This window comes from Cryptotermes secundus, unplaced genomic scaffold, assembly GCF_002891405.2.
Source record: "Cryptotermes secundus unplaced genomic scaffold, Csec_1.0 scaffold477, whole genome shotgun sequence".
Taxonomy (NCBI): domain Eukaryota; kingdom Metazoa; phylum Arthropoda; class Insecta; order Blattodea; family Kalotermitidae; genus Cryptotermes; species Cryptotermes secundus.
Genome location: NW_019720168.1, coordinates 579,683 through 604,305, shown reverse-complemented (window position 1 = coordinate 604,305; position 24,623 = coordinate 579,683). Strand labels below are relative to the sequence as shown.

At 38.8% G+C, this 24,623-nt stretch overlaps 1 protein-coding gene across 2 annotated transcripts; it reads right to left on the bottom strand.

Moving 5' to 3' along the window:
• Nucleotides 1-627: 627 nt before the first annotated feature.
• Nucleotides 628-23,146, bottom strand: LOC111867369 (protein cereblon). 2 transcript variants are annotated; one of them, XM_023857163.2, is made up of 9 exons: nucleotides 22,725-23,146; nucleotides 12,914-13,026; nucleotides 12,365-12,567; nucleotides 11,717-11,869; nucleotides 10,990-11,261; nucleotides 10,720-10,877; nucleotides 6,275-6,471; nucleotides 4,800-4,993; nucleotides 628-778 (listed from the first exon to the last, which is right to left on the bottom strand). In XM_023857163.2, the coding sequence occupies exons 1-8, from the start codon at nucleotides 22,783-22,785 to the stop codon at nucleotides 4,831-4,833; spliced, it is 1,320 nt and encodes a 439-aa protein (XP_023712931.1). In that variant the 5' UTR covers nucleotides 22,786-23,146; the 3' UTR covers nucleotides 628-778; nucleotides 4,800-4,830. The 2 variants fall into 2 exon arrangements, with proteins under 2 accessions (XP_023712931.1, XP_023712940.1); XM_023857172.2 differs by having other exon boundaries at nucleotides 22,876-23,146.
• Nucleotides 23,147-24,623: the final 1,477 nt, after the last annotated feature.

Sequence of the window (24,623 nt, the reverse complement as noted above, 5' to 3'; positions counted from 1 at the left end):
AGGCTAAATCTGGGTTCCATTTCTTGTATCTTCCATGCACATTGCATGCCTTGTACAACTCACCATCCTCAATATGATCATACTTCAAACAAAGATACATTTTCTTCCTTCTCCCCATGCAGACAGGAGGGGACTTCAGCAACTGCTGGATGAAGATGGTTCTGTAGTGGATTTGATGAAAGGGAGGGAGAGGGAAGGAACGAAGGAAAGAATCGTCCATCACCTTGTGTCCTAAACATGGTTGCTGAAGTGTTTTTCCCATTGTGTCCCACAACTACCTGGTTGCCAGAACACTGAACATAATTTCTTTTCATTAACCATGTGGTCAGTGGAAAATTTCTCTTTCACTTACCATATGGATTATCCCTATTGGTTAGCATCCTGTTCCCCTGCCTATCCAACCATGACTTCTCTTCTGACACAATGCCAAATGCAAGTGCTATATGAGCGCTACCAAAACCTTCCAAAATTATTAACCCTGAAGATAACAATTTCAGGGTTTGCCAAAACACTGGAAAATGCTCAACATTCGATGCAGCCTTGTCTCGAAAGCAGAAGTCATATATTAACCTCCAGCTGTGAGAAACCTGAGGACTAGAACAGTAATCAAAGTAGAAAACATTTAAATACACATCAAAGAAAATTTCAGTTTAATCTCTACTTTAACCAGGTACAGATCATTTAATAAAGGTAATGAATGCTTATTTACATGTCACAGTCTTATTTGAGGATCCTCTCCAGCAACATTTCGTCTCACAACCACTTGTATTGATTCCCTCTATAGTAACAAACAGAGAAAAAATTAAGTATTAATGTGCAATTTGTTTTCATGATTCTGTGCAGCATTATAATCTGCTAAGAAGAAAAAAGGTTATATCTTATTTGATTTATTGAACTGAAATACATAAATCTTTTGCTAAACACAAATAAAACTCAATTTCACCAAGCATATCCAAGTGCCCGATCAGAGAACCCAGGTTGTGATATCAAGCTTACTGACTGGGTCATCTCCATCATATACAGGTGCATGGACATCAGAGAGGCAACTGAGATTCAGCTCCATCCCTGTAATATGAAGAGGGAGAGTGGCTTCTGTCTTTATTACTTCTTAAGAGAATACAGGCAGCTTCCATCACAGTGTTTTCAAGATGCAGTTCTCCACAGGCACACTGCCCTCATCAAGGCACCTATCAACCTTAACATTTCCTTACTGCTCTCCCACAAGACTTCTTCCTTCTTGGTTTCTCTTCTGCTGCATCTTGTTCTTCTTATTCCCTGCTGCTTGCAACCCTATTACATGACATCTCTTCTTCCCTTCTTATTCTGTCTTGCTCCCTGTTCTCCAAACAATATACCCATTTTCAGGGCCATGAACTAGTTTTTATTACCTCCCACTAGTTCACTCTATCCAGCACAGACAGCCTATAGGAATAGACCTATACTTAGTACGTTCCCTCCTGGCTTTCTACATATAGCTCACTTTACATGCTGGCTGTTTCTTGCCAGTTTCTTCCTTCACCTACTATTTGCCCCTGAAGATGGCAGCAGTACATTCATTTGAAATGTTGGTGTTCTACAAGACTACACAGCATTAAGTCCCAGAAGACATCACTATTCTGAAGTAGCTTTGGTTTCCAAGTTTTACTGACTGTCATGGTCTATTTCAAGGAAATGTTGTGGCTGAAGGAAGGATGAAACCACACAAAGCTTCTGTCTGAACAGTCAATCATTAGAACCTGCATATAAATCAGATGTGTTCCTGCTGCATCAACCAGCTTATAGGTGAAGACTGTACCCCATATTATAAAAAAAAATGTTATAAAGACACCAGTCAAACAACAGATGACATGCACATGAATACTTACTTGTGGAGCTGAGCCCTTCTTGAGGAGAAACCAAATCTGCAGCTACTCAAGAATTTCCCAGCATTTTATGGAACCCGAAGGTTCATTACTATGTTCACAAGAGCCCTCCACTGGTCCCTATCCTGAGCCAGATCAATCCAATCCATACCATCCCATCCTATCTCTCTAAGATCCATTTTAATATTGTCCACCCACCTATGCCTTGGTCTTCCCAGTGGTCTCTTTCCTTCTGGCTTTCCCACCAATATCCTATATACATTCCTCTTCGCCCTCCTTCGTGCTACGTGCCCTACCAATCTCATTCTCTTTGATTTAATCATTCTAATTATACTTGGAGAAGAGTACAAGCTATGAAGCTCCTCATTATGCAGTTTTCTCCAACCTTCCGTCACTTAATCTCTTTTCAGTCCAAATATTCTCCTCAGCACCCTGTTCTCAAACACCCTCAGTCTATGTTCCTCCCTTATTGTTAGAGACCAAGTTTCACACCTATAAAGAACCACAGGCAAAATTATAGTCTTGCATATTCTAATTTTTTTGTTCTTGGACAGTAGATGAGACGACAAAAGGTTCTGGACTGAATGGTAGCAAGCATTACCCGAGTTCAATTGCCTCTTAATTTCCTCCTGAATCAGGTTTCGATCTGTTATCATCTTTCCCCAGTAGATTCACATCATCAGCATATACCAACAGCTGATGTGTCCCGTTTAATTTCAGTCCCACCTGGTTTCCCTGGACCTTCCTAATGGCATATTCTAAAGCAAAGTTGAAAAGGAGTGGCAATAAAGCATCTCCTTGTTTTAGACCATTCTGGATAGGAAATTTATAAGACAAATGTTTACCTACACGGACTTTACTATATGTTTCGTTTAAACACATTTTAATCAGATTAACTAGTTTCATGGGTATCCCAAACTCTATCAGAATACTGCACAATACTTCCCTCTTAACTGAATCATATGCTTTCTTCAAGTCTATAAACAGCTGATGTACTGTCTCATCGTACTCCTACTTTTTCTCCAATATCTGACGAATGCAAAAGATCTGATCTGTAGTTGGTCTGTTATGTCGAAACCCATACTGATGATCCCAAATAATTTCATCTATGTACGGACTTAACCTTGAAAGAAGAATATTGGATAAAATTCTGTATGAAGTTCATAGCAGTGATATCCCCCAATAATTACTACAGTCAGTTTTATCATCCTTCTTGTGAACTGGTACAATAATAGATTCCTTCCACTGATCAGGCAATTTTTCCTTATCCCAAATAGAAGCAATTAGCTTATGGATCTTAGAACGTCATATTTTGCCTCCTGCTTGAACAAGTTCTGCTGGAATTTATCACTACCTGGCAATTTATACCGTTTCAATTTTGCAATAGCACTTTCAACCTCAGAAGGGATAGGATCAGGTACTAACTGCTCAGCTGTATGGATTTGTCTGCCTAACATCAGTGGTCCTATGTACATTCAATAACTGAAAGAAGAAGTTCTTCCACCTATTCAAAATGTTGTGGGAATCTGCAAGCAGATCACCATTCTCATCCTTCACTAAGTTACTGCTAGATTGGTAACACCTCTTAAAGTAATTTATTCCTCTATACAAGTCTCTAATGTTCTTGTTCTTACTGCTCATTGCAAGCTCATCAATTTTATCTTTCAGATATTCCCTCTTTTTGTTCCCAAAATGCCTGCTGGTTTCAGGTCTTACATTGTTCAGATTATCTCCATTTACCTCGCTTGGATCCTGTAACCTTGCAATCTGGCTTGCTTTCTTTGATCTAATAATTTTGAGCATCCTTCATCAAAGCATGGCTTATGCTTCTTCAGTTCTAATAACCTAGACTCCTTGGCAGAAATTTTGATATTCTCTCTAATAGTTCCCCAAGTTTTATTAACATCCACCTCAGTGTCCAAGTTTTGCTAGGCTGCGAACCTATTTGAGATTTCAACACGATACTGCTCTTTACCCTCTACTTCATTTAATTTCTTGAGATTGAACCTCTCCATATGAACTCTGTGTGTTGTTTGTTTGCTCACTGCTAGTCTTTCTCTAACCTTTGCCACCACCAGGTAGTGGCCAGTAACACAATCTGCTGCCCTGAATGTTCGGACATCAAGTATACTTGAATGCCATCTCCTACCTATCAAAATATGGTCGATTTGATTGTGTATCTTCCCATCAGATGTTCAAGTAAATTTATCAGTGAGATTTTTTGATGTGGTAAAGTTTACTACTCTAACTCCATTATCATTACTAATTTCATGCAAACTCTCATCTCATTTCCAATCATTGGTTTGAAAATGTCTTCCCTCCCTACTTCGGCATTCAAATCTCCTAGCAAAATTTTCATGGGGTACTTCCAGAATTAATCAAATACCTGTTCTAGTTCTTCATAAAACCTGTCCTTTATGTCATCAATTTTATCTTCTGTTGGGGCGTGAACATTCATAACAATGATATCACACCAGTGACCTTTTAGTATTTTATATGATATCCTATCACTAATGAACTCTACCCTCTTAACTGCTGATACGATTCTCTTATGTACGTAAAAACCTGTACCTAATTCATGATTATCATTCCCCTTTCCATTGAAAGATGTATATTTGCCTGCTGGTGTGATGCCCCCTCCGTCCCATCTGACCTGTACCCCCGATAAATCTAACTTATATTTTAAGATTCCTTCCGCCACTGCCCTGAGCAACCCTGGCCTATATATATTTTGAACATTCCACGTACTGACATGCACATGAACAGAGAGAGAAAATCAAGCATAAGAAAATTACACTACAAATGCAATAAAACACCCAAAATTATAAAATAAAATGTAATTTATTCTATAAAATCAAATAGAGGAAAAAGAAGTGCACATCCTCAAAATGTATGAGGAAGAAGTTACATTAAATTTCATACAAACTGTACATATACCTGAATCAATTCAGCATAAAACACTTGTGCTTCAGAGCACAGGTTCCAAATCCTCTTCTGTAACAAGTTTTGTCACAATTGATCTTCGACACACACCCCAGAACTTTTGAGGTTTCATTAGCCTGTGGATGGCTGTGAACTTCCATCCCATATGCTTGTGACAGTAACGGCACTCAGCGATTGTCCATGCATACCTAGAACACATTACACATACCCTGTGATTATGACAAAGCATTAACAGTTATTCCATTTTCTTTATTAAAACCGTCACAACACAACTATATTAAGGTCAGTGCGTAGTTGTGTTCTGACGGTTTTAATAAGGAAATTGTATATTATAACACAACAGGATGCATGAAAAAAAAATCATTCCATTCTTTGTAGTGATAACTCTATGTATTAAAGTTCTTCGGCAGGTCACAACCACTCAGCTAGCTACTCAGAGAACAGTATGCCTTCCATAGTACCCAAATTTGATTTCCATGTACGTTTAGAGGCTGCTACTGGATCTCACATGGGGCCAGATGACTATATATCCATTTGGTTCCTTTACAACAACGCCACTGAATTACTTATGGAATTGTACTCCTTAATAGCAGATCATCCCAAGTAGCAGTCAAAAGGGCCTGGGGAGGGTAATGGTTTGTCACTACATTTTACCTACCCTCTCCTGCATCACTTTCAAATTGTAAATATGGAAGAAATGTAGCTTTTGTCTCAGTATCTTCCATTCTGTTAACTCATTATTTGCTCACTCTTTTCATATTCCCTAATAGTGCTGTAACCACCCATGCTGTCCCTGCGTCATACATGTGACTAATAGCCACCACAAAAAGAAAACAACACAGAGAGCACAATTTTGTTCTTTTTCATAAACATGCAACCAAACTAACTTCTCTTTTTGAGTGGTTCCATGGACTTGTTCGGTAAGCTTTTCCAAACATTTCTCAGGGCCACTATTCACTTATCCCATGAGTTCATCCCAGATTAACACTTTCTGTGTATTTGTACAAGTTGTAGGAGTGCTAAAATTAACCAGAAAAAACGTAAATTGTTTACTGCACATTTATAATTGCAATTATTCGAATGTCTATGCCTTTTGGGATTTACTCGGTGCTTTAAATTATAAACTAATCAAATTTTTAATTATTTGAATTAAATAGCATACAGACATATCGTCTGAGATTGGGACAGAAAGTTATTTCGTTTGAAGTACCTGATATCAAATACAGAAGTCTTACTGTAACGTAAGAAGTATGGATGGTAACTTATGCACAACAGTATTACAAGTTATTTACAAATATGTCAGTCAGATGCCTAAATTATTTAGTGAATCACAGATTTAGAAGCACACTTATGAACCAAAACTGGCAGTCTTTCCTGAGTAAGTAAGTACACAGATCTTCAATACAATTTATTCTATTATTCTGGGGAATAATATATAAAAAGAAGTTATTTCAAATGTTATTTCCCACCCTGGAAACCAGGAGTATTCTGTAGATGGGTCTTCATTAAGGCATCGAAGTCCTTCTGCCTTGTGAAGTGTTAAAGTCTCATGTACAAATCCTCCAGGATTCACGTATGTCCCCTGGGGACCTTCAACTGACATTGAAAATGTCTCTCGAGGATCTGCCACTTCAGCATCACAATCGCGGCAACACAGCATCTGGCACTACCAAAGAAAGGGCATGGGATATTAAAAGATAAGGGATCAAACATATAGTTACAAATTACATAATTTTCATTTCTTTTATAATAATACTGTCAGTAGCTATATTACCGAGTATGAAATGGTGGAATGATACATGAATTGAAAAGGTGTTGGAAAGAAGTGGCAGTGGGCTAATCAAGGTACCATCCTGCTACTGGCATGGAGGGACTGAGGAAATCTATCAATCAGTATAGCTGGTGGGCTGGCTGAGGTTTGAACCGAGCACTCTGAAATAGAAATCCGGAGCGCTGCTGCTTGGTCAATCTGATCGGTAATTACAAATCAAAACTGACAATATAAGAGACGATAGATTCTTTATGAAGATGAGGTCTGCATAAACCTTGGAGATCCATCATCCATGCACTACATTTAGAAATCCATGGTGAGATTCCTTAATCTCAAACTGGTTACTTCTTGGAGCATAATCCTTGCAAAGGTGATACTCAGCTAGTTAAGATATTCCTCACCTTAACGCAATCTGAGGTTTACCTTTTGATCTGACTATAAAAACTAATATACCACTATACATTATGCATGCAAAACGTGTGTATAAAAGGTATAAATTATGTTGTCCCTGTGCTTGCTTAAGCACCAGTACAATGACATATGAGACAGTGAACATAAAACTCCAAGGATTCTTAACTTCAACATTAGATCAAAGTGATTAGCTGCTTGATGATCCTGAAGCTCTAGCCTTGGGCAAAAGAGCCACCTGTACCTACTGGACAGGAGGCTAAGTGGGGCCCAGAGCCGGTCTGGATACTGTGGAGAAGGGAAAATCTCCTGTCCTTGCTGGGAATCAAACCTAAATTTCTTGGTCATTGAGCCCATAGCCTAGTCACTATACTGGGTAACAGTAGTACCAATTGTGGTGGTGGCGGTGGTGCTGTGAGAAAGTCTAGTGTCTAAATTGGGGTGTTTCAGAGCCCATGGTGGTATGGATCCAGGTGTTTAATTTGGATCATTTTCAGGAATGCAATATTGAAGTATCTTAGAAGGTCTGCTATATATACGTGGTCTGTTCAAAAATGTTCTGGAACTATCTTTGTATATGAAGAAAGCCGACTTCTGGGATGTGGCGCCATTTAGAGATTGTGTTAACCGACGTTTCGGAGGAACGTATCGTCTCCATCTCCAGGGCAGAACACAAGAAGAAATCCACAAGCGAACCAGCAGAGCAGGTGCAACAGACTGAGGCCAGTCGAGTAAACACAGCTGTATAAGAGAAGGAGAGAAGGAGTGTGGCTACATAGGGAAATAGCAGAGAGGGGGAGGGGAAGGGTCTGGTGGAATGGCCAGCAGGTAGTGGGCCAGAGCTGGTATAGAGTATATGTTAGGGGAAGAGAAGGGAAGGTTAAATGGTGGGCATTAACCCTGTAGCTCGGGGGCTGCGATGGACCTGAGTGGCCTATAGGGTCTGCCGTATTTCGGAGGTTACTTGAGGGAACAGATGAGAGGCTTCCATGACTTTGTATATGTTTTTCAGACATTCCTGCAATTGAGGGAGCCATATCACCTTCAAATTACTCACTTCCTGCATTGATGCACCACACCCAACGCTGTTGCCACTTCTGGAAACAGTCTTGGTATACCTTTTTCCATTGATCACATGGAGCTTCATCTGTGAATTTTCCATAATCTCTTGAATCGTCTGAAATCGTCATCCTTTCAAAGTGGATTTCAGTTTGGGAAATAAGAAAAGGCTTGCTGGAGCCAGTTCAGGTGAGTTGGGTGACTGAGGAAGCACAGTTGTGTCCATGTTGGCCGAAAAGTCACGAATCAGCAGCAATACATGGCCTAGAGCAATGTCATGATGGAGGAATCTGGAGTTGTTTCTCCAAAACTGTGGTTTTTTCTCCTCACATTCTCTCTTGGACGTTTCGGCAGTTCCACATAACACCAGTGATTCATCGTTTGTCCCTGACATAAGAATTCATGATGCACAACATCCTCAATGTTAAAAAAACCATCAACATGACTTTCACGTTTGACCTGACCCGCTGTGCCTTTTTCAGTATTGGCGAATTTTTTTCAACCTGCTGCATTTTTGTTTCCACAAGGTATCCATAAACCCATGTTTCATCGCCAGTTATAATTCTTTTCAGAAAGTTTTCATCCTCACTAGGGCAACCCAAAAGTTCCTGACAGATGGCAACATGACTGTCTCTCTGGTCCTGTGTCAGAGGCTGTGGGACAAACTTTGAAACTAACCGATGCATTTCTAATTTTGTCATAAGAATGTCATGATATGATCCTATTGATATGTTGTACTCTTCTGCTATTTTCTGCACTGTCAAATGATGATCAGAATGCACAATTTGACAAACTTGCAGAACATGAGCATCATCTCGTGTCGTTGAGGGCCGTCCCAAATACAGCTCATCATGTGCTGACTGCCAACAGTCCTTAAATCATTTAAACCATTCATAACAACATGTACAGCTCATGTAATAATCACCATAAACGTTTTTCATCATTTCATGAGTCTCCATAAACGTTTTTCCTAGTCTGAAGCAAAATTTAATGTTGATACGCTGCTCCTGAATATCAGCCATGTCAAATATCACACGACACACTCTACACATGAGTGAAGAAATAGCTGTAGAGGAACGGCTGATCACAGCACAATGATGTGGCAAAAATGGGGGATAATTAGGGAGCACACCACTAGGCAACACAACTTACCTAACATTACTAAGATGTTGAGTCAGCGCGCTACTGCAAAAGATCCAAAACAGACCAATTATACCAGCAGGATTTCAACTTCACACTTACAGTGTACCTCAGCCTAGGGACGGGTGAATATCACCAGCTGCTGATCCAATACCAGTGCGTAAATCAGGTTAATGATCAATAAGACATGTGTAAAATTAAGCCATAAATGAAGTCATCATATTTGAGGTGGGAGCATACAAATGCCTTACTGAGACAGAGCATAACGTCCTGCCTGAACCCTACTGAACATCTGATAAAATGCACAGAATATTAGGGACTTGTATGTAAAGTGGAGTTGTCTCAGAAGAGACTCCCATGTCAGCTTACTGCCCAGGTAAACCCAAGAATGTTGACAACTGACAAAAGCCTGCTGTTGACTTGTAGACTAGGGTGGGGTAGATGACCTTTTAATCAGGAGAAGTGCACTCAGGCAGTTTTTTCTGCAGATATTTTAAAGCTATTCGTCTTCCCCATTCTGAGAGGTGACTGATAGCCAGTTGTGAATGCCACTCAATTTCTGGAAAACTTGTACACCATAAATATATGCCAAAGTCAGCGGTGTAAAAAGAAGAGTGTACGTGTTGACTGACCACATCTGTTATGTCACTGATAGCAACAGTGAAATCGTGACACTCAGGACCGATCCTTGTGACATGCTATTCCCTTGCATATGTCTTGTGGTATCCAAGTAGGTACAGATATGACAATTTGTCACAGACTTTGAGAGCTACAGTGGCATGTGTCCTGCAACCGCACCATGCAGGAACCTCAGCAATGTTGTTCATTTACATTCTTAATTATAATGTACTACAAGTAAACGAACTGTATTACCATTTAACAAAAGATGAAACACAAGTGACCCCAGCACCAGCAGATGCCAAGAACGACATCTGGCATTTCTTAGCGACAAGCAAGCTGCATGTCACTTGTAGACCCAGGACAGAACAGGAAGTATCCTGCTGCGTTTTCTAGAAAGGTACATCTTGGAAGAGAAAGCCCATAGTACAGTGTCCAACTGGCCCTTATCACAAAACAAATAATGTGCTGAGATTCCTCCATATTCACTGCAGGAGGATTAAGGAAAAGAGGCAAGTGATTGCTACTTTGGGTATCACCATCTACATGCCAAACCAACTATCGGGAGAGCTTGAAGACATGAAAGAGCATCAGGAACACAGTTAAGATCCTTGGTGATGAGGCAGGAGTTAATAAGATTTATGGGGCCTTAATCTAAGAGAGTAACCCTGGAAAAGGAAGAACCATATCATGATCAGCATGGACAGATATGCCACTTCTAAAATTAGGACAGGGCGGTGAGGGTGAGCATATACCTTTACAAGGAGCCTTAATATATGAGTACTAAAATTATAACCATACAGGGCTTAGTAGGTGTTCAGCACAAGATATTTGTGCAACAGGAAAGTAGGTTCTGTGAGTTCTGTGTGGAACTCCCTGTTATATTGTCAATTGTATCACAGTTAACTTTTCTCATACCTTCTCCAAAACACAAAGTTCCCAACGGAGGCGCTGAATTGGGGAGTTTATCTGGAGCAAGGATAGTCTTTGCTCATCAAGCAAAGGCATTGCCTGAGCCACCCAGTACGATAATTCAGTAGGATCCTCTGGCAACTGTAGCCTTGCCGCAGTACTGCCTGAAATTATATAAGAACAGGCTGAACTGTTAATGAAGTAAAAACCATGGTGAAACGCCCTTGTCCCTGGTCCTGAAAATTCTTAAAGAGCCTATGAGAAATGAGAACATACCAAGTTTCAGATAAGACAGATGTACTTTGACTCGGCAGGAAAGTGTGGTGGCATTATATTGGTTGTGCACCCAGTGAGGCCACACAGTCATCATTGAATCTCTTCGTGAAATGGCCTGTTGTCTTCGTAAACGGATTCCATTAGCTGTTGAAACTGATCTTGATAAATTAACTTGTTCACTCCTATAGCGATCCAAAGATCTGTCTCGAACACCATGCAGTGAGTCAGGAAGGATAACTTCAGGCAATATCTTCACTGTAGCGGTTACGTTTCTGTAAGAGATACATGAGAAACTATGTAGCCATTGAGGAAAACCAGACTGAAAACTAACATAATCCTATCCTTGAAGATCTTTAAACACTTAATTCAGTATACATGTGTTACCTATACATTCATGGGGAAATGCACATTTTCAGTGTTTTATACAAAATGTCCCATAAGTCCCAATTGTTTTTATAAAATGTTTTGATCAATGGTTCCAATAATACTGCATAACTCACTGTCAAATTATATCCATAATTTCAACAATTTCACTGCGAAATATTTAAGAAATTTAGTCATTTACCTTTGCACTGATTAAATACTTATCTATGCATTTTCAAAACATTTTATTTCTAGTTGCTAAAATGTTAAATTTTAAATTAAGGTCTAAGTTGCAAATGCACCAGGGCACTCTTGGTGTAATATTGCCTGGGCTCATACAGCAAACATTAACATGTCATCTTACCCATCAACTTGTCGCTGTGACTCCATGACACGGAATCTCTGGCGTCCTTTGGCTTTGATACGAAACCCAGCAAGATCCTCTTCATCTCGATATTCGTAGATCTCTGCCGTTGTTCCAACGTTCGCCATTTTTGGGTTAGATGCCTCGAAGTACCTTAAATGAACACAAAACCATAACCACAGTTGTGCAAAGTTGTTTTTATACACCCGCACACAACTTTTTTGATAAGAACATTTCACTTCCTTGAGAAAGATGTCAATGTATAGCAAATGAGAAAGTACAAAATGTTGACGTAAAACTACTGTTAACATAAATCACAAGCTTCTACATCAACTCCATGTCAGTGATATACAAGTGAACAGTTATTTATTTCTACACTTTTACAAATAGTTTCAATACTTCTGTTACATATCTAAAAGGTACAAAAACCAAAACCTCACTGGATATCCAGAGCTAATCCAGCTTCCATGATATCCCCATTCCTTTTATGTAAATTCCAAAAAGGAACATTAACAAGAATATAATCACTTGTATAAAATTTATGAGTCAATTCACAACATTTCTAATTTGTTGCTACATAATTTCTACTGTTTAAAAATTTAAGTAAATAAAACAGAAAAGAACATCAACAAATTCTTACTTTCCTACCTCACGCAAATTACTCCGAATGTTCCGTTTGTCGAGATTATTTTGCGAAGCATACTGACTGTTGGAGGATAAAACACCATAAGTGGAAGAGTCTGTCCGGGGACTAAAACAACACCAGGTTGTGGCAGCAAAGGGAGAAGTTGGAAGGAACCATCATCAAGAACTGTGCGTCCTCTCAGCTCTTCCAGGTTTTCACCCAAATACTAAATGAATCAAATAAGTCCAATTTTTAGTAACTTTGATCAAGTGAGGTGCATACTGAAGAATACAAATTATTAAGCTTCACACTATCAAGTTTTCTTCAGACTCCTGTTTCTCTCTCTGTCAGGGCTGAATATTCTAGCCAGTAGTCCACTCTCAAACACCCTGAATATACAGATACAAAGAAGGAACACAAACAAGACAGTGTTTACAACTTACACATGTAAAATATACAGCTTCATATTTGTGTGTTTAAAACAGGCTAATAATCTTCATAGAATATATGATTAACCATGTAACACATTTTTCCGTACATTTCAACTTGTCTGATGCTACAAGTATACTCACATTATGTTCAACTGGCAGAGCAGTGTCAAATTCAATTGGAAGGGCTTCTCCTTCCAAATTGGCACTGTCAACACTACTGCTAGGTGAGGTACTTGGCGGTCCATCTCCAACATCTATCCACAGGAACATTTCACATAGTAATTCTAACTATAAGTAAATACCACCATGCAAAATCGAACAGTAGGTTCGACAGCAGAACTAATTCCATGGGCCTCAGTCCTTCTTGAGAAGATAACAGCTGCTCAGCCATTCAAGAAATTCCAAGCAATTTATGGAAGCCAAAGGTATATTACCATGTTCACAGGAGCCTGCCACTGGTCTGTATCCAGGACAAAATAAATCCAGTTCTAACAACTTAACCTATTTCTCTATGATCCGTTTTAATATAGTCTCCCATCTATGTCTAGGCTTTCCGTCGTGTCTTTCCTTCAGGTTTTCTTTCCAAAACCCCGTTTGCTCTCCTCTCCCATGCATGCTACATCTCCCACTCAGCTCACCCTCCTCGACTTTATCATTTTGAGAATATGTGGTCAGGAGCATAAGTTATGAAGCTCCTCATTATGCAATTTTCTCCTGCCTCCTTCCATTTCATCCCTTTGAGGTCCAAATATTCTCCTCAGCAACCTGTTCTTGAACACCACCAGTCTATATCTTTTCATTAACGACAGAGACCTAGTTTCACATCCATACAAAACTACAGGCAAAATTAGTTCTGCATATATTAATCTACATCATCTTTGACAGCAGACAGGAAGCCACAAGGTTCTGAACTCAAAGGTAGCAAATGTCCCCCTTAATTTTTATCTACTCCTAATTTCCTCACATATCAAATTTTGATTCCATACGTTCATTCCCAAATATTTTAACTGTGCCACATTTTCATGGGATCTATTATTAATCTTTATATTACGATTTAAGCATGCATTCTGGTGACAAGAGATAAAGACACTTAATTCTTCTCTGTGTTTACATCCAGACCAACCTCCTTATTAGCATCTATCAGAGTTCCTGTGTTTCTTTCTGGAATTTATGTTATCCCCCAGTAAATGAACATCATCAGCACAGACAAGAAGCTGATGTGTCTCACTGAATTTAAACTCCATATTCTACAGAAACTTTCAAATGAAGTGGTAATCAGGCATTTCCTTCCTTCAGGACATTTTAAACAGAAGTGTATGTTTACCTTAATGAGAAAACTGCACAATACTTCCCTCCTAACTCAATCACAGTGTTTCTTGAAATCTACAAACATCTGATCTACTGTCTTACTGTATCCCCATTTTTTCTCAGTATCTGATGAATGCTAAAAATCTGATCAGCAGTTGATCTTTCATGTTGAAATCCATACTGATGATCCCACATAATCTCATCTTTGACAGAAGAATATATGATAAACTTCTATATGATGCTGAAAACAATGATATGTTTTAATAATTACTACAGTCAGTTTTACCACACTTCTTGTAAAAAGGTATAATAAAAGACTCCTTCCGTTATTCAGATAATGTTTCCATATTACAATCAGAATGAGTTCAAGATCAGATGCCACATATGCTTTCATATCATCTATATCAAAATGTAATCAATCGGACTGTGTGTTGCTGCAAGATGATGTTCAAGTGAATTTATGAGGGGAGTTTGAAAAGTAATGAGACCAGCAACACCACTCATCTTCAGTGGCTTTGATCAAGACAGTGCTGCTAGTGCAAAGGTTGGCATTTTCCGTAGCGTGTCTGTACAAGCTTTTGTAAGAAACCTGTTTTGTAATGGCATGTATGTTCTAAGGCAGGGATGTAGGACACAACTTTGTGTGAAGCTTGGAAAAAGTGGTTAAGAGATTTTAGAGAATGTGTAGGGAACAGAAACAATGAGCTGAGCTACAGCGTTTTGACAATTAAAGCATTTTAAATACAGAAACAAAATGGTGGATGATGATACTCAAAATGGGAGACCAGGCACTGACATAGATGTGAATACTGATTAAGCTGAACAGCACTAGCTACCTTACATGCAAACTGTGAATGGTGTTTACAGTGCAAATACACTTAAACCTCATTTAACGAATGCTATTTGGAAAAGACCACAATTACTGACACAATGGTGGTTTTTTTTTCAAGACAATGCACGGTGGTACGCTGCATATGATGATGAAGACGCCAGCAGACATCAGTGGAATAGCTGTAGAACACCCAGCCTGTAGTCCAAACCTTACCCCATATGATTCATGGGCACTTTCAATGCTTAAATGGAAACCAGGACAGAGCTTGAGCAATGACACTGAAGGAAAAACAAGCTCCTGTTGCTCCCTATGCAAGATGTCTAGAAATGGCCTACTGCACATTTCAAAAGAGGATGGGGCGCTACAAAAATAATTTAACACGTGAATAATGTGATAATTCTCACTGCTTTTCAGACTTCCGTCATATGAATGCTGCAATGTGGGAACAATGTCCTATTGACAATTAGATTTTTTGAGGTGGTGAATTTTACTATGGTTAATTCCATTATCATCAATAATGCCAATCAACCTCTCATTCCAAATTCTTGGTTTGAAAATACTACCTACTTCAGCATTGAAATTTTACAACCAAATTCATAATTTAATTATTTTTTGTGGGATTGTGTCCAAATGGATGCAAGTATTCCTGCCAAATTTTATTGTTTCATTAACCTCTAGAACTATGAGAGCAGACACCCAAAGCAGTAAAACGAAACTCATTTTCTGGGCACAAGTTGCCTTGAAAGAAGTAGTATAACTTCCGCCGTAATTGACATGCAGAGCTTCTTACATGCTTACTTAAAAGCTAATAAAATGTCCTTTCCAGTGACCTGTTACACCAATATATTCAGCACAGTTATGTTTTCAAGGTCTTCAGGTTTGACATTTGTCACTGCATCTCTCAAAATAAGATATTTTATGAGTAATTACATACAGTGCTTGAGGTGGAATGAAAATAGAACTGGGATGCCATCCCGCCACACCTCAAGCCTTGGGTATTGTACATTGCATTTACTGCCAAAGAAGTAACGGGATGCTTTTAAGCCATTTAGAAAAGAACCGGGATGCCATCCCGCTGCATCCCGCCCCACCTCAAGCCCTGATTATACATCTATATACTGTGTACATGTCACTATTATTTAAAACATCTTCAAATATCAAGTTGGAAAATACAATGGGACTGAATCTTGTGAAGCATTTTACTGTGAAGTCATTTCATCTGCTCAAATGAGGCAACTTAAAGCAATGTATTTCCTTCATAGTCTCTACAGATATTATTAATTCATGTTAACATAAATTAGATGCATATACATTTTGATAAATATTGTAATTTATTTGGTAAGATCCCTTCTTGTAAGAAATCTACTCATATAAAAAAAAAAGTCAGTACAATCTTGCAAATACAAAACTGATGATGCTTTGGGCTCAAAAGACATTTTCGCTGGATAACTTACGTGAGCAGCTAAGTTTCTTTCATTCTGGTAGTGGAACTCACAGATGTATGTTTTACTTCTCTCTGCGGTCAATTTGGTCCTTCACTGGTTAAGCTATGTACATCCTGCTGTTGTGTGTGTGTGTGTCAGGGCTTTTACTAGAATTTCTCACTAAGGAAGCCACAGAATGACGCAGAAAGTCCATGAGGATAAAGGAAAATTATATTCATGCCATTTGATTCCTCACTGACAGTACACACCCTATCCACCAGAAATTAAATACAGACATGTCACAAATCTGTGATGTCTCTCAGTTCAACCATGCCTTTTAGCACACTAGTCACAAGATTCTCTGTACGGTTAGGAGAAGAATAATAAACTTCTATGTTAAGTACACCTTTCTTAACCTTCAATTGCCAGGAAGCAGTTTATTTAAATGCCTGCTGCTGGGTGTTAAAAGGCATTGCTGTTGGTCTAATTTTATGCATTTTATTAAACATGCTGTATCTTATACATTTTAATGATAAAAGAATGGAATTAACTTTGTTTTCATCAGCATAGAATATAGTGTCACAGATTATAACATAAGATTTGATAATGATCAGGCAAAAAAAATTATACTCTTTTATCTGTGTAATTTTGATGCATACTGCACAAAGGAGTGTCTTGCTTCTTCACAAAGTGTTTCTGCATTATAAAATCATTGCTGCTTGTAACAACTGACATACTTCAGCAGTCTCTGGTGTTATAACACAGCTGGGAGAACTAAAACTATATTTTATTTTTCTGCTCATAAGGTTCACATTTTTGCTACACTCCTCAGATATTCAACTATGTTGACTAGTGGGACAGAAAAGCGAAAGAACAGAAACTGACGAGAGAATGGGGAGAAAATTCTTTGTTTTGTACAACAATGCCAAGCCATTTGACTACAGCTGCAAGAGAATGTTGTCCTTTCTATAGTTACAACCAAATGCTTGCACTGTAGCCAAGATACAATATGCATTCAGTTTTCTTCATAGTGAATTCAAATATCATATTTTCATTTCATCCTTCAGTGCCAATGAAACATCATTTGGAAGATGATGAAACTGAAAGGCAGCTGAAGTGCAGTATATGTGACGAGGGACTGTGCGTTCTTGGGTGCTTCGANAAAAAGCGGGGGGGGGGGGGGGGGGAGCAGATAAAAAGAAAATATGTGTACATTGAATTTTACTATACTCAAAAATAACTATTTATGATTCTGTGTGGGCTTCTACTAGCAGCGTTTAAAGGCCTGAATGCAAGAATATGCGTACCCTGGCCACAATGAATGTACCTTTCAGTGTACCAACATGTGCACTTCGGACGTAATTAACTGCCAAGTTGCACATACAGTTTTAGCTGTCACAAACTGACTTCATAACAAACTCTCTTCTTTTATGCATTCATTTTCTGTTACACAATCAAAATTTAGGTTATGTGTACTGGACTCAGCCCATTCATACAACTGATGATGTGTCATTATTGTGCATTATAGGTCACTGCAAACTTCTTTTAGAGTGCCACCAACCCCATCACAAGCACTCTTCCCATTGGATGTCACAAAGAAGTGCCACTCTTCTTGGACTGCAGTCATCATTATGGCATGTAACATTTAGTAAACTGAATCTCTTCTTATATTGACTGCAGACCTGTCAGAGAAGTGAACTATTTTTTTCCAGTGGTGATTCAAACGTGTTTTAAACAAACTTCATTGGATGTTGTTGCAAGGTACGTATCAAAATGAAATCATGCTCATAAAAACGTGTTATCTTTATTGCATTCTCATGCTCTGTATATAAAGCATTTGATTTCTTGCAATAAATCACAAACAGATGGATGGAGGCTTATGCATTGTTCCAGTGAAACTCTTACGCTTCATCCTTCAAAACAATAGAATACTTTTCATCAAAGTCATACAAAACCACAACTTCACCTGACCATAGGTTACATAGGAACAAAGATTTCTGTGACGCAATTAATGATGAAGTAAAAATAAAAATTCTTCGAGCAATAATTGAATTAATTTTTCAGCTGACTTTAAAATGGTTACTATTTCACACCTGTCTATCAAGTTCCACTCTTTGAAAGTCAGGTTTTCAGTTGCATTATCAGTGAATACATCTTCTAATGTATTTTCTAAATACAGCAAAAAAATTTGCATGATGTGGGTTTCAAATCATAGCTGAGAAACATTGTTGGTATGGATAAACATGATGTTCATTGCTTCTTGTCAGTTTGGATATTTCACAGGCTTCCAACATGAACTTCACACTCCTGTGAACTGTACATACAGACACACTTGTCTGTACCACTTGCACCTGCCATAATGCATTTTCTTTGATGCAAGGATGCAAACTTTCAAAAAAGAATTTGACTCCTGGATGTGAATTTTTAAAATGAGAGTTTTAATCTTTCAACTGCACAACATCTGTTTCTGTTCATGTATCCTGACAGCACTGACTTTGATCTTTTTCAATCTTTCTTACCAAGCATTACTCTGCTCATTTCAAGAGTAACAAATTTTGTTTAAATTCGCTTAATGGGGGGTGGAGTCCTACTGGGTCCACTCAGCATGGCAGCCACTGATTGGCCTATTGTACCTGCCCTGGGTGATTATGATGATGGAGAATTTTGTGGAAAGAAGATTCGCAGGCGAAACCGAAGTACTTGGAGAAAACCGGCCCTAGCGCCACTTTGTCCACCACAAATCCCACTTGACCAGACCCAGGATCAAACCCAGGCCGATGCTGTGGGAAGCCAGCGGCTAACTGCTTGAGCTATGGCGCGGCCTCATTTCAACAGTAACAAAACCTTTTTTTTGTAACTTAAATAGTAACTTCATTTAAACTTCTGATTTAGAATCTGTGTCAGGTGATAGAAAAATTGCAATTCAACCAGCATTTTGTGTAATGTTCAGATTTTTATTTTCATAGCATTATCAAGTCTTATCATTTTGCCTGCAAAGTACTTACCCTTGCCTAGCCTTTCATTTATAATCAGTTAGTAACTCACTGACTGATTGCAACCTGTCATTTAAGAATTTCATTGCAGTGATCTTGGAAAACTATTCAGTCTCAAAACCATCTTTTTCTTTACTTGACACAACACACTTTAGCTCTGATATCATCTTATGACACTTGTCACATACTTTATGATTTCTATTTAACTGAAAAAGTTTTTCAGTCGCCCAAGTAAATATGTTTCTTAAGTTTCTCCTGACATTATGCTGTGTCATTAAAGGGGTAAATGGGTTTCAACACAAAGCACTGGTGACATGAGTAAAAAAAAGTAAAGGTATCCCTGTAACAGGCCATGGAGGGACATGGGGTTGTGAGATGTTGAGGTACCCACATTTTCTAGACAATCGGCTCACAGATGGCGACAAGGTTGTCAGCCCTACGCACCCGCCACCCTTTACCACCAAGAATATTCCAAGAATATTCCTGGTACTCATTTCTATTAGAGGCTGAGTCGAACCCAGGGCCATAGTGCGGCTGGAAGGATTACGTCAACTGAAAAAATCCAATGACCTCATTGGGACTTGAACCCGCGACCTTCCAGCTTGTAGCATAGTGCCTCAACTACCACATGCCACCAGTGACATGAGTTGCATAATTATTGTAAACACACACAATCAATAAAATTTACAAAGTAAAGTAAATATATCTTATACTGAAGCAGGAAAGAACATGTATAATATGTCAATATCTCCAATGTCCAAAGGACACTGATCTTTACAGCTTTCAGGTCAGATAACACATAAAGCTTGCTCAGACCTGACAATACTGCAGACACTGCTTCCCACTGCTTACTTATTCTAGTCTAAGGGGCATGCGGTAGCGTAGTTGGTTCAGGCGCTATGCTACAAGCTGGAAGGTCGCGGGTTCAAGTCCTGATGAGGTCACTGGATTTTTTAATTGACCTAATCCTTCCAGCAGAATTATGGCCCTGGGGTCAACTCAGCCTCTAACAGAAATAAGTACCAGGAATATTCTTGGGGTTAATGGGCGGCCGGCATGTAGAGCTGACAACCGTGCCACCATCTATGAGCAGACTGTCTAGAAAATGTGAGAACCTCAACATCTCACAAACCTATGGGCCTCCACAGCCTGTTACAGGGATACCTTTACTTACTTTCTTATTCTAGTCTATGAAAAGGTAAAGCTATCCCTGTAATGCGCTATGAGACATCAAGGTTCTCATATTTTCTAGACACCTGGCTCACAGATGGCAGTGAGGCTGTCAAGCCTTAAGCGCCAGCTGCCCTTTAGCCCCAGGAAGTTACATGTACTCATTTCTGTTAGAGACTGAGTTGACCACCATGGCCATTGTGCAGCTGGAAGGAGTAGGTAAATTGAAAAATCCAATAACCTCATCGGGAATTGAAGCCATGACCTTCCGGCTTGCAGGATAGTGCACAGTAATTATCTTCATTGCATCTGTTTGTAAAAAAATACTTTTTATAACATAGTTAACTTAATTAACATAATTCATAAATGTAAATTTTTCAAAATATTGCTTTAAGCTGCCTACTCAATGCAAGTGAAGTGACTTGTCATAACAAAATGCTTCACAGAACCCAGCCCCACCTGACATCTGCAGATGTTATGCACATAAAACTTTGTTTCAAAAACTAAAATACCACATTTTGCGTAATACAAAGTTAAAGGTTAAATGTGATGACCCTAAGAACATACGTGTGCTGAATATGTTGGTGTAACAGATCACTGGAAAAGCCATTTTATTAACTTCGAAATGAGCATAAAATAAGCCCCATGATTCAATTAATTGGTGTGAAACTTTATGGGGAGAACATAGATTCCGTGCATTAAGAACAGGATGTTATGGATATGTCTGGACCTAATGGAGGGGTAGTAATAGAAGGGTGGAAAAATATGAATAATGAGAAAGTTCATACTCATATTTGTACTCACTGCCACATATTATTGGGGTGATCACATCAAGGACAATAAGATGACCAAGAATGGGAGAGATGAGAAATGCATACATAATTTTAGTTGCAAAACCTGAGGGAAAGAAATCATCCAGACAACGTGGCCTTCAAACATATAATATACAAATGTCAAATAAATATGGTGTTGGGTGTTTATATTTGATTCATCTGTTTCAGAATTGTGTTGTGGTGAGCTGAACGACTATTAGATTCTCCTCAATAAAGACTCTGCCCCAGGAGAGTTATTTACTTAGTGTCTGTATGTGTTCTGACACAGAATAGCCAAACAGTCTCAGATATACTTATGGATAGCAGTCATAAGATTGTGACAACTTTCTGAATCTGAGCACATGATACCAGGAATAAAAAGGAAATAAATGTTTATCAGGCATTCTTGCATAACTTTAAAATGCAGTAACTTAGAAAGGTTTGTGTCAGAGCTAATACGGTTACCATTAATTTAATATGATTTGTGTGACAAATTAGGCAACCTACTTGTTTACATTAGGCGTAATGAACTGAACTAAACTAAACTAAAGAAGCTATCCTTGTAACAGAATGTGGGGGCCCACTGAGTTGTGAGATGTCAAGGATCCCACATCTTCTACACAGTTGGCTCACAGAAGGTTGCAGCCTTATGCACTGGCCGCCCTTTAGCCCCCAGGAGCATCTGGTACTTACTTCTATTAGAGGCTGAGCCGAACCCAGAGCAATAGTGCAGCTGGAATGATTACGTGAACTGAAATATCCACTGACCTCATCAGGAATCGAACCTGCGACCTTCCGGTTTGTAGCACTGTGCCTCAAACTAAACTAAATGCGAAGCTGCGGCAATACATCGTTAACCTAATGTGATGCTGTTTCTGTACTCTTTCTAGAGCCAAGACAACAACCATTTTAATGTCAAAACTAAATTAAGTTTTAGGAGCCGGGATAGCACAATCGGTATAGCGACTAACTACGGACTGGACGACTCAGGTGTCAGAGTTCAAATCCTGAGAGGGTCAAGAATTTCCTGTCCTTCACCTCGTCCAGACTGGCTCTGGGGCCCACCCAGCTTCTTATCCAATGGATAGCAGGGGCTCTTTCCCCTGGGGTAAAGCGGCAGGGGCGTGAACCTGACCATTTGCCTCCAACAAGGGCCAAGATCAAGATTATATTGATCTATATATCTACTCCCCCATACGCCTTCATGGTGTAGTGCTTAATTAGTTAGGCACAGGGGATAGCTTTACCTTACTCAAAGAAGTTTTACTTAGGATAACAAAAAAAAAAATACACGAATCAATCATATACATATTGACTTCAAACATTTATACTAAATCTTCTTGCACTTAAAATAGTTACTGCGCTGTCAAATGAAAACAGCAATGAGATCCAAATCGCCAACGTGATTCGTACTTTGATTTCCACGTAACAATCTGGCCATTTGTCCTCTGATGTTACTCCAAAATGTTCCCATCTTCAGTTGTAGCGTTATTTAATAAAACTACAGGTGAAACCAAATATAGACAAAGAAAGATACAGAACTTTCAACAAAACAATCTAATACCTGAAGCTGAACTACTATCAACATATTCATCATTCTCCATCGTCTTTTTAAAAATTCCAAACTACAAAGTTCACATATAATCCCCCATTCGATGTTCACGATTTAGCGGTTTAGTTTATTCTAAACAGCAATACTGACAACTAGTTACTACATATTTACACGAAACGACCCAATAAGGTTACTGACGAAAGAGACACCAAAACAAACGCCTTAACCTTACATGACACATCCCGAATTAAACAGAACTCAACAATTCGGCTGTCTTCGGAATCATGACCATCGTGACGTAAATACCTAAGTAATCCGTGGCATGCGTTGGCCAGTACAATAATGTTACACCAAATATCGGCGCTAGTATACGTGTTATACATTCTCCTTCAGAAGTAATAATTGGTGCTTATTGCGTTTATTAGAAGACAATAGTTGTGCGGTGATGGAAATATCTGGTCTTTTACAGAGTCCAACGATTCATTACCCTATTCACTTGAAGCGGCAAAGTCTTAGGTCTCTCAGATGCAAGATTTGTATGTAAAGAGTCCAGGAATCACAAATTTTGAATCCATAATATCCAGGGGTGGCAAAGGAAACAGCAAGGGTTCTGAATTTGTTTTTTCATTAATCTATCTATGGCTCTACAAACCTTGTAGACCTTGGCAGCGTTTTCAGTTTCTTAATCTATACACAGTCGGTAGGAGTCCTTGGACGGGGGATCAGCCTGTCGCAAGGCCGCTACCTGCACACAGAACAACACAAGCAAAATGAACGCACTCAGACATCCAGTCGTCGAGTTGGGTTCGAACCCACGATTCTAGTTAGGGGGTAGAATTTTTTTTTAAACTGGAATGTGAGAAAGGGAAACACGGTAACTACTGCCTCTATGTGTGGAGGCAGATACTACACACAGATCTCGACCAATCAGAGCCCCTACACAATCCAATTCGAATTCCCGCAATTATATGCGGTAATGGTGATTCATTATAAGCAAACTGGTAAGTATGAATTTTGATTTGATGTGGTTGCGAAACGAAAGTAGTCATTTACGAAGTTAAATCTCCATGTTCAACATATTATTTGTGTATATGAATGTTATGCTTACTACCACAAATAAAATTAGAAATATATAGAATTCCTTCAAGCCCAAAATTTCTGAGATGATGAACTATCATCTAAACGATATTTGTTTTATATGTTCTGCAACTTTCGGTTTAGCCCAACTATGCCTTACTATATCATGTAAGGAACTGTTCTTACATTATGAGTATTGCACTCAATCTAGTAAGAATATTAAGAGAAACAGATTACGGAACATTTATTCATCACATCAGAATGTCTGTTTCTGGACACACATGGTTTTAACTGTATCGATGCCAAGTGTTCCTCTGTTCTATGCACTTCATGCATTCTCATCTGTTCTCCCAATTCAGCTCTAAGCTATGCACATTAATGCTGCTAACTGCAAGAACTATGCTTGGTTGTGTAAAGTGTTATTCAGCTTTTATAATTTTCATTTCATGCATCCCGTTGTGTTACAATATACAACCTCTGTATTACATCCGTCACAACACAACAAATATCAAGATCAGTGCCTAGTTTCGGCTATCAATAGCCATCATCAGGCAAATACACGGTTAACATATATACACCACTGAACTGCAATATTAGTAAAATTGGATAAAATACTATTAATTATATAAAACACTTCATGTAAAAATACAACAAATCAAATTATTTAAAACATGAATAAAATT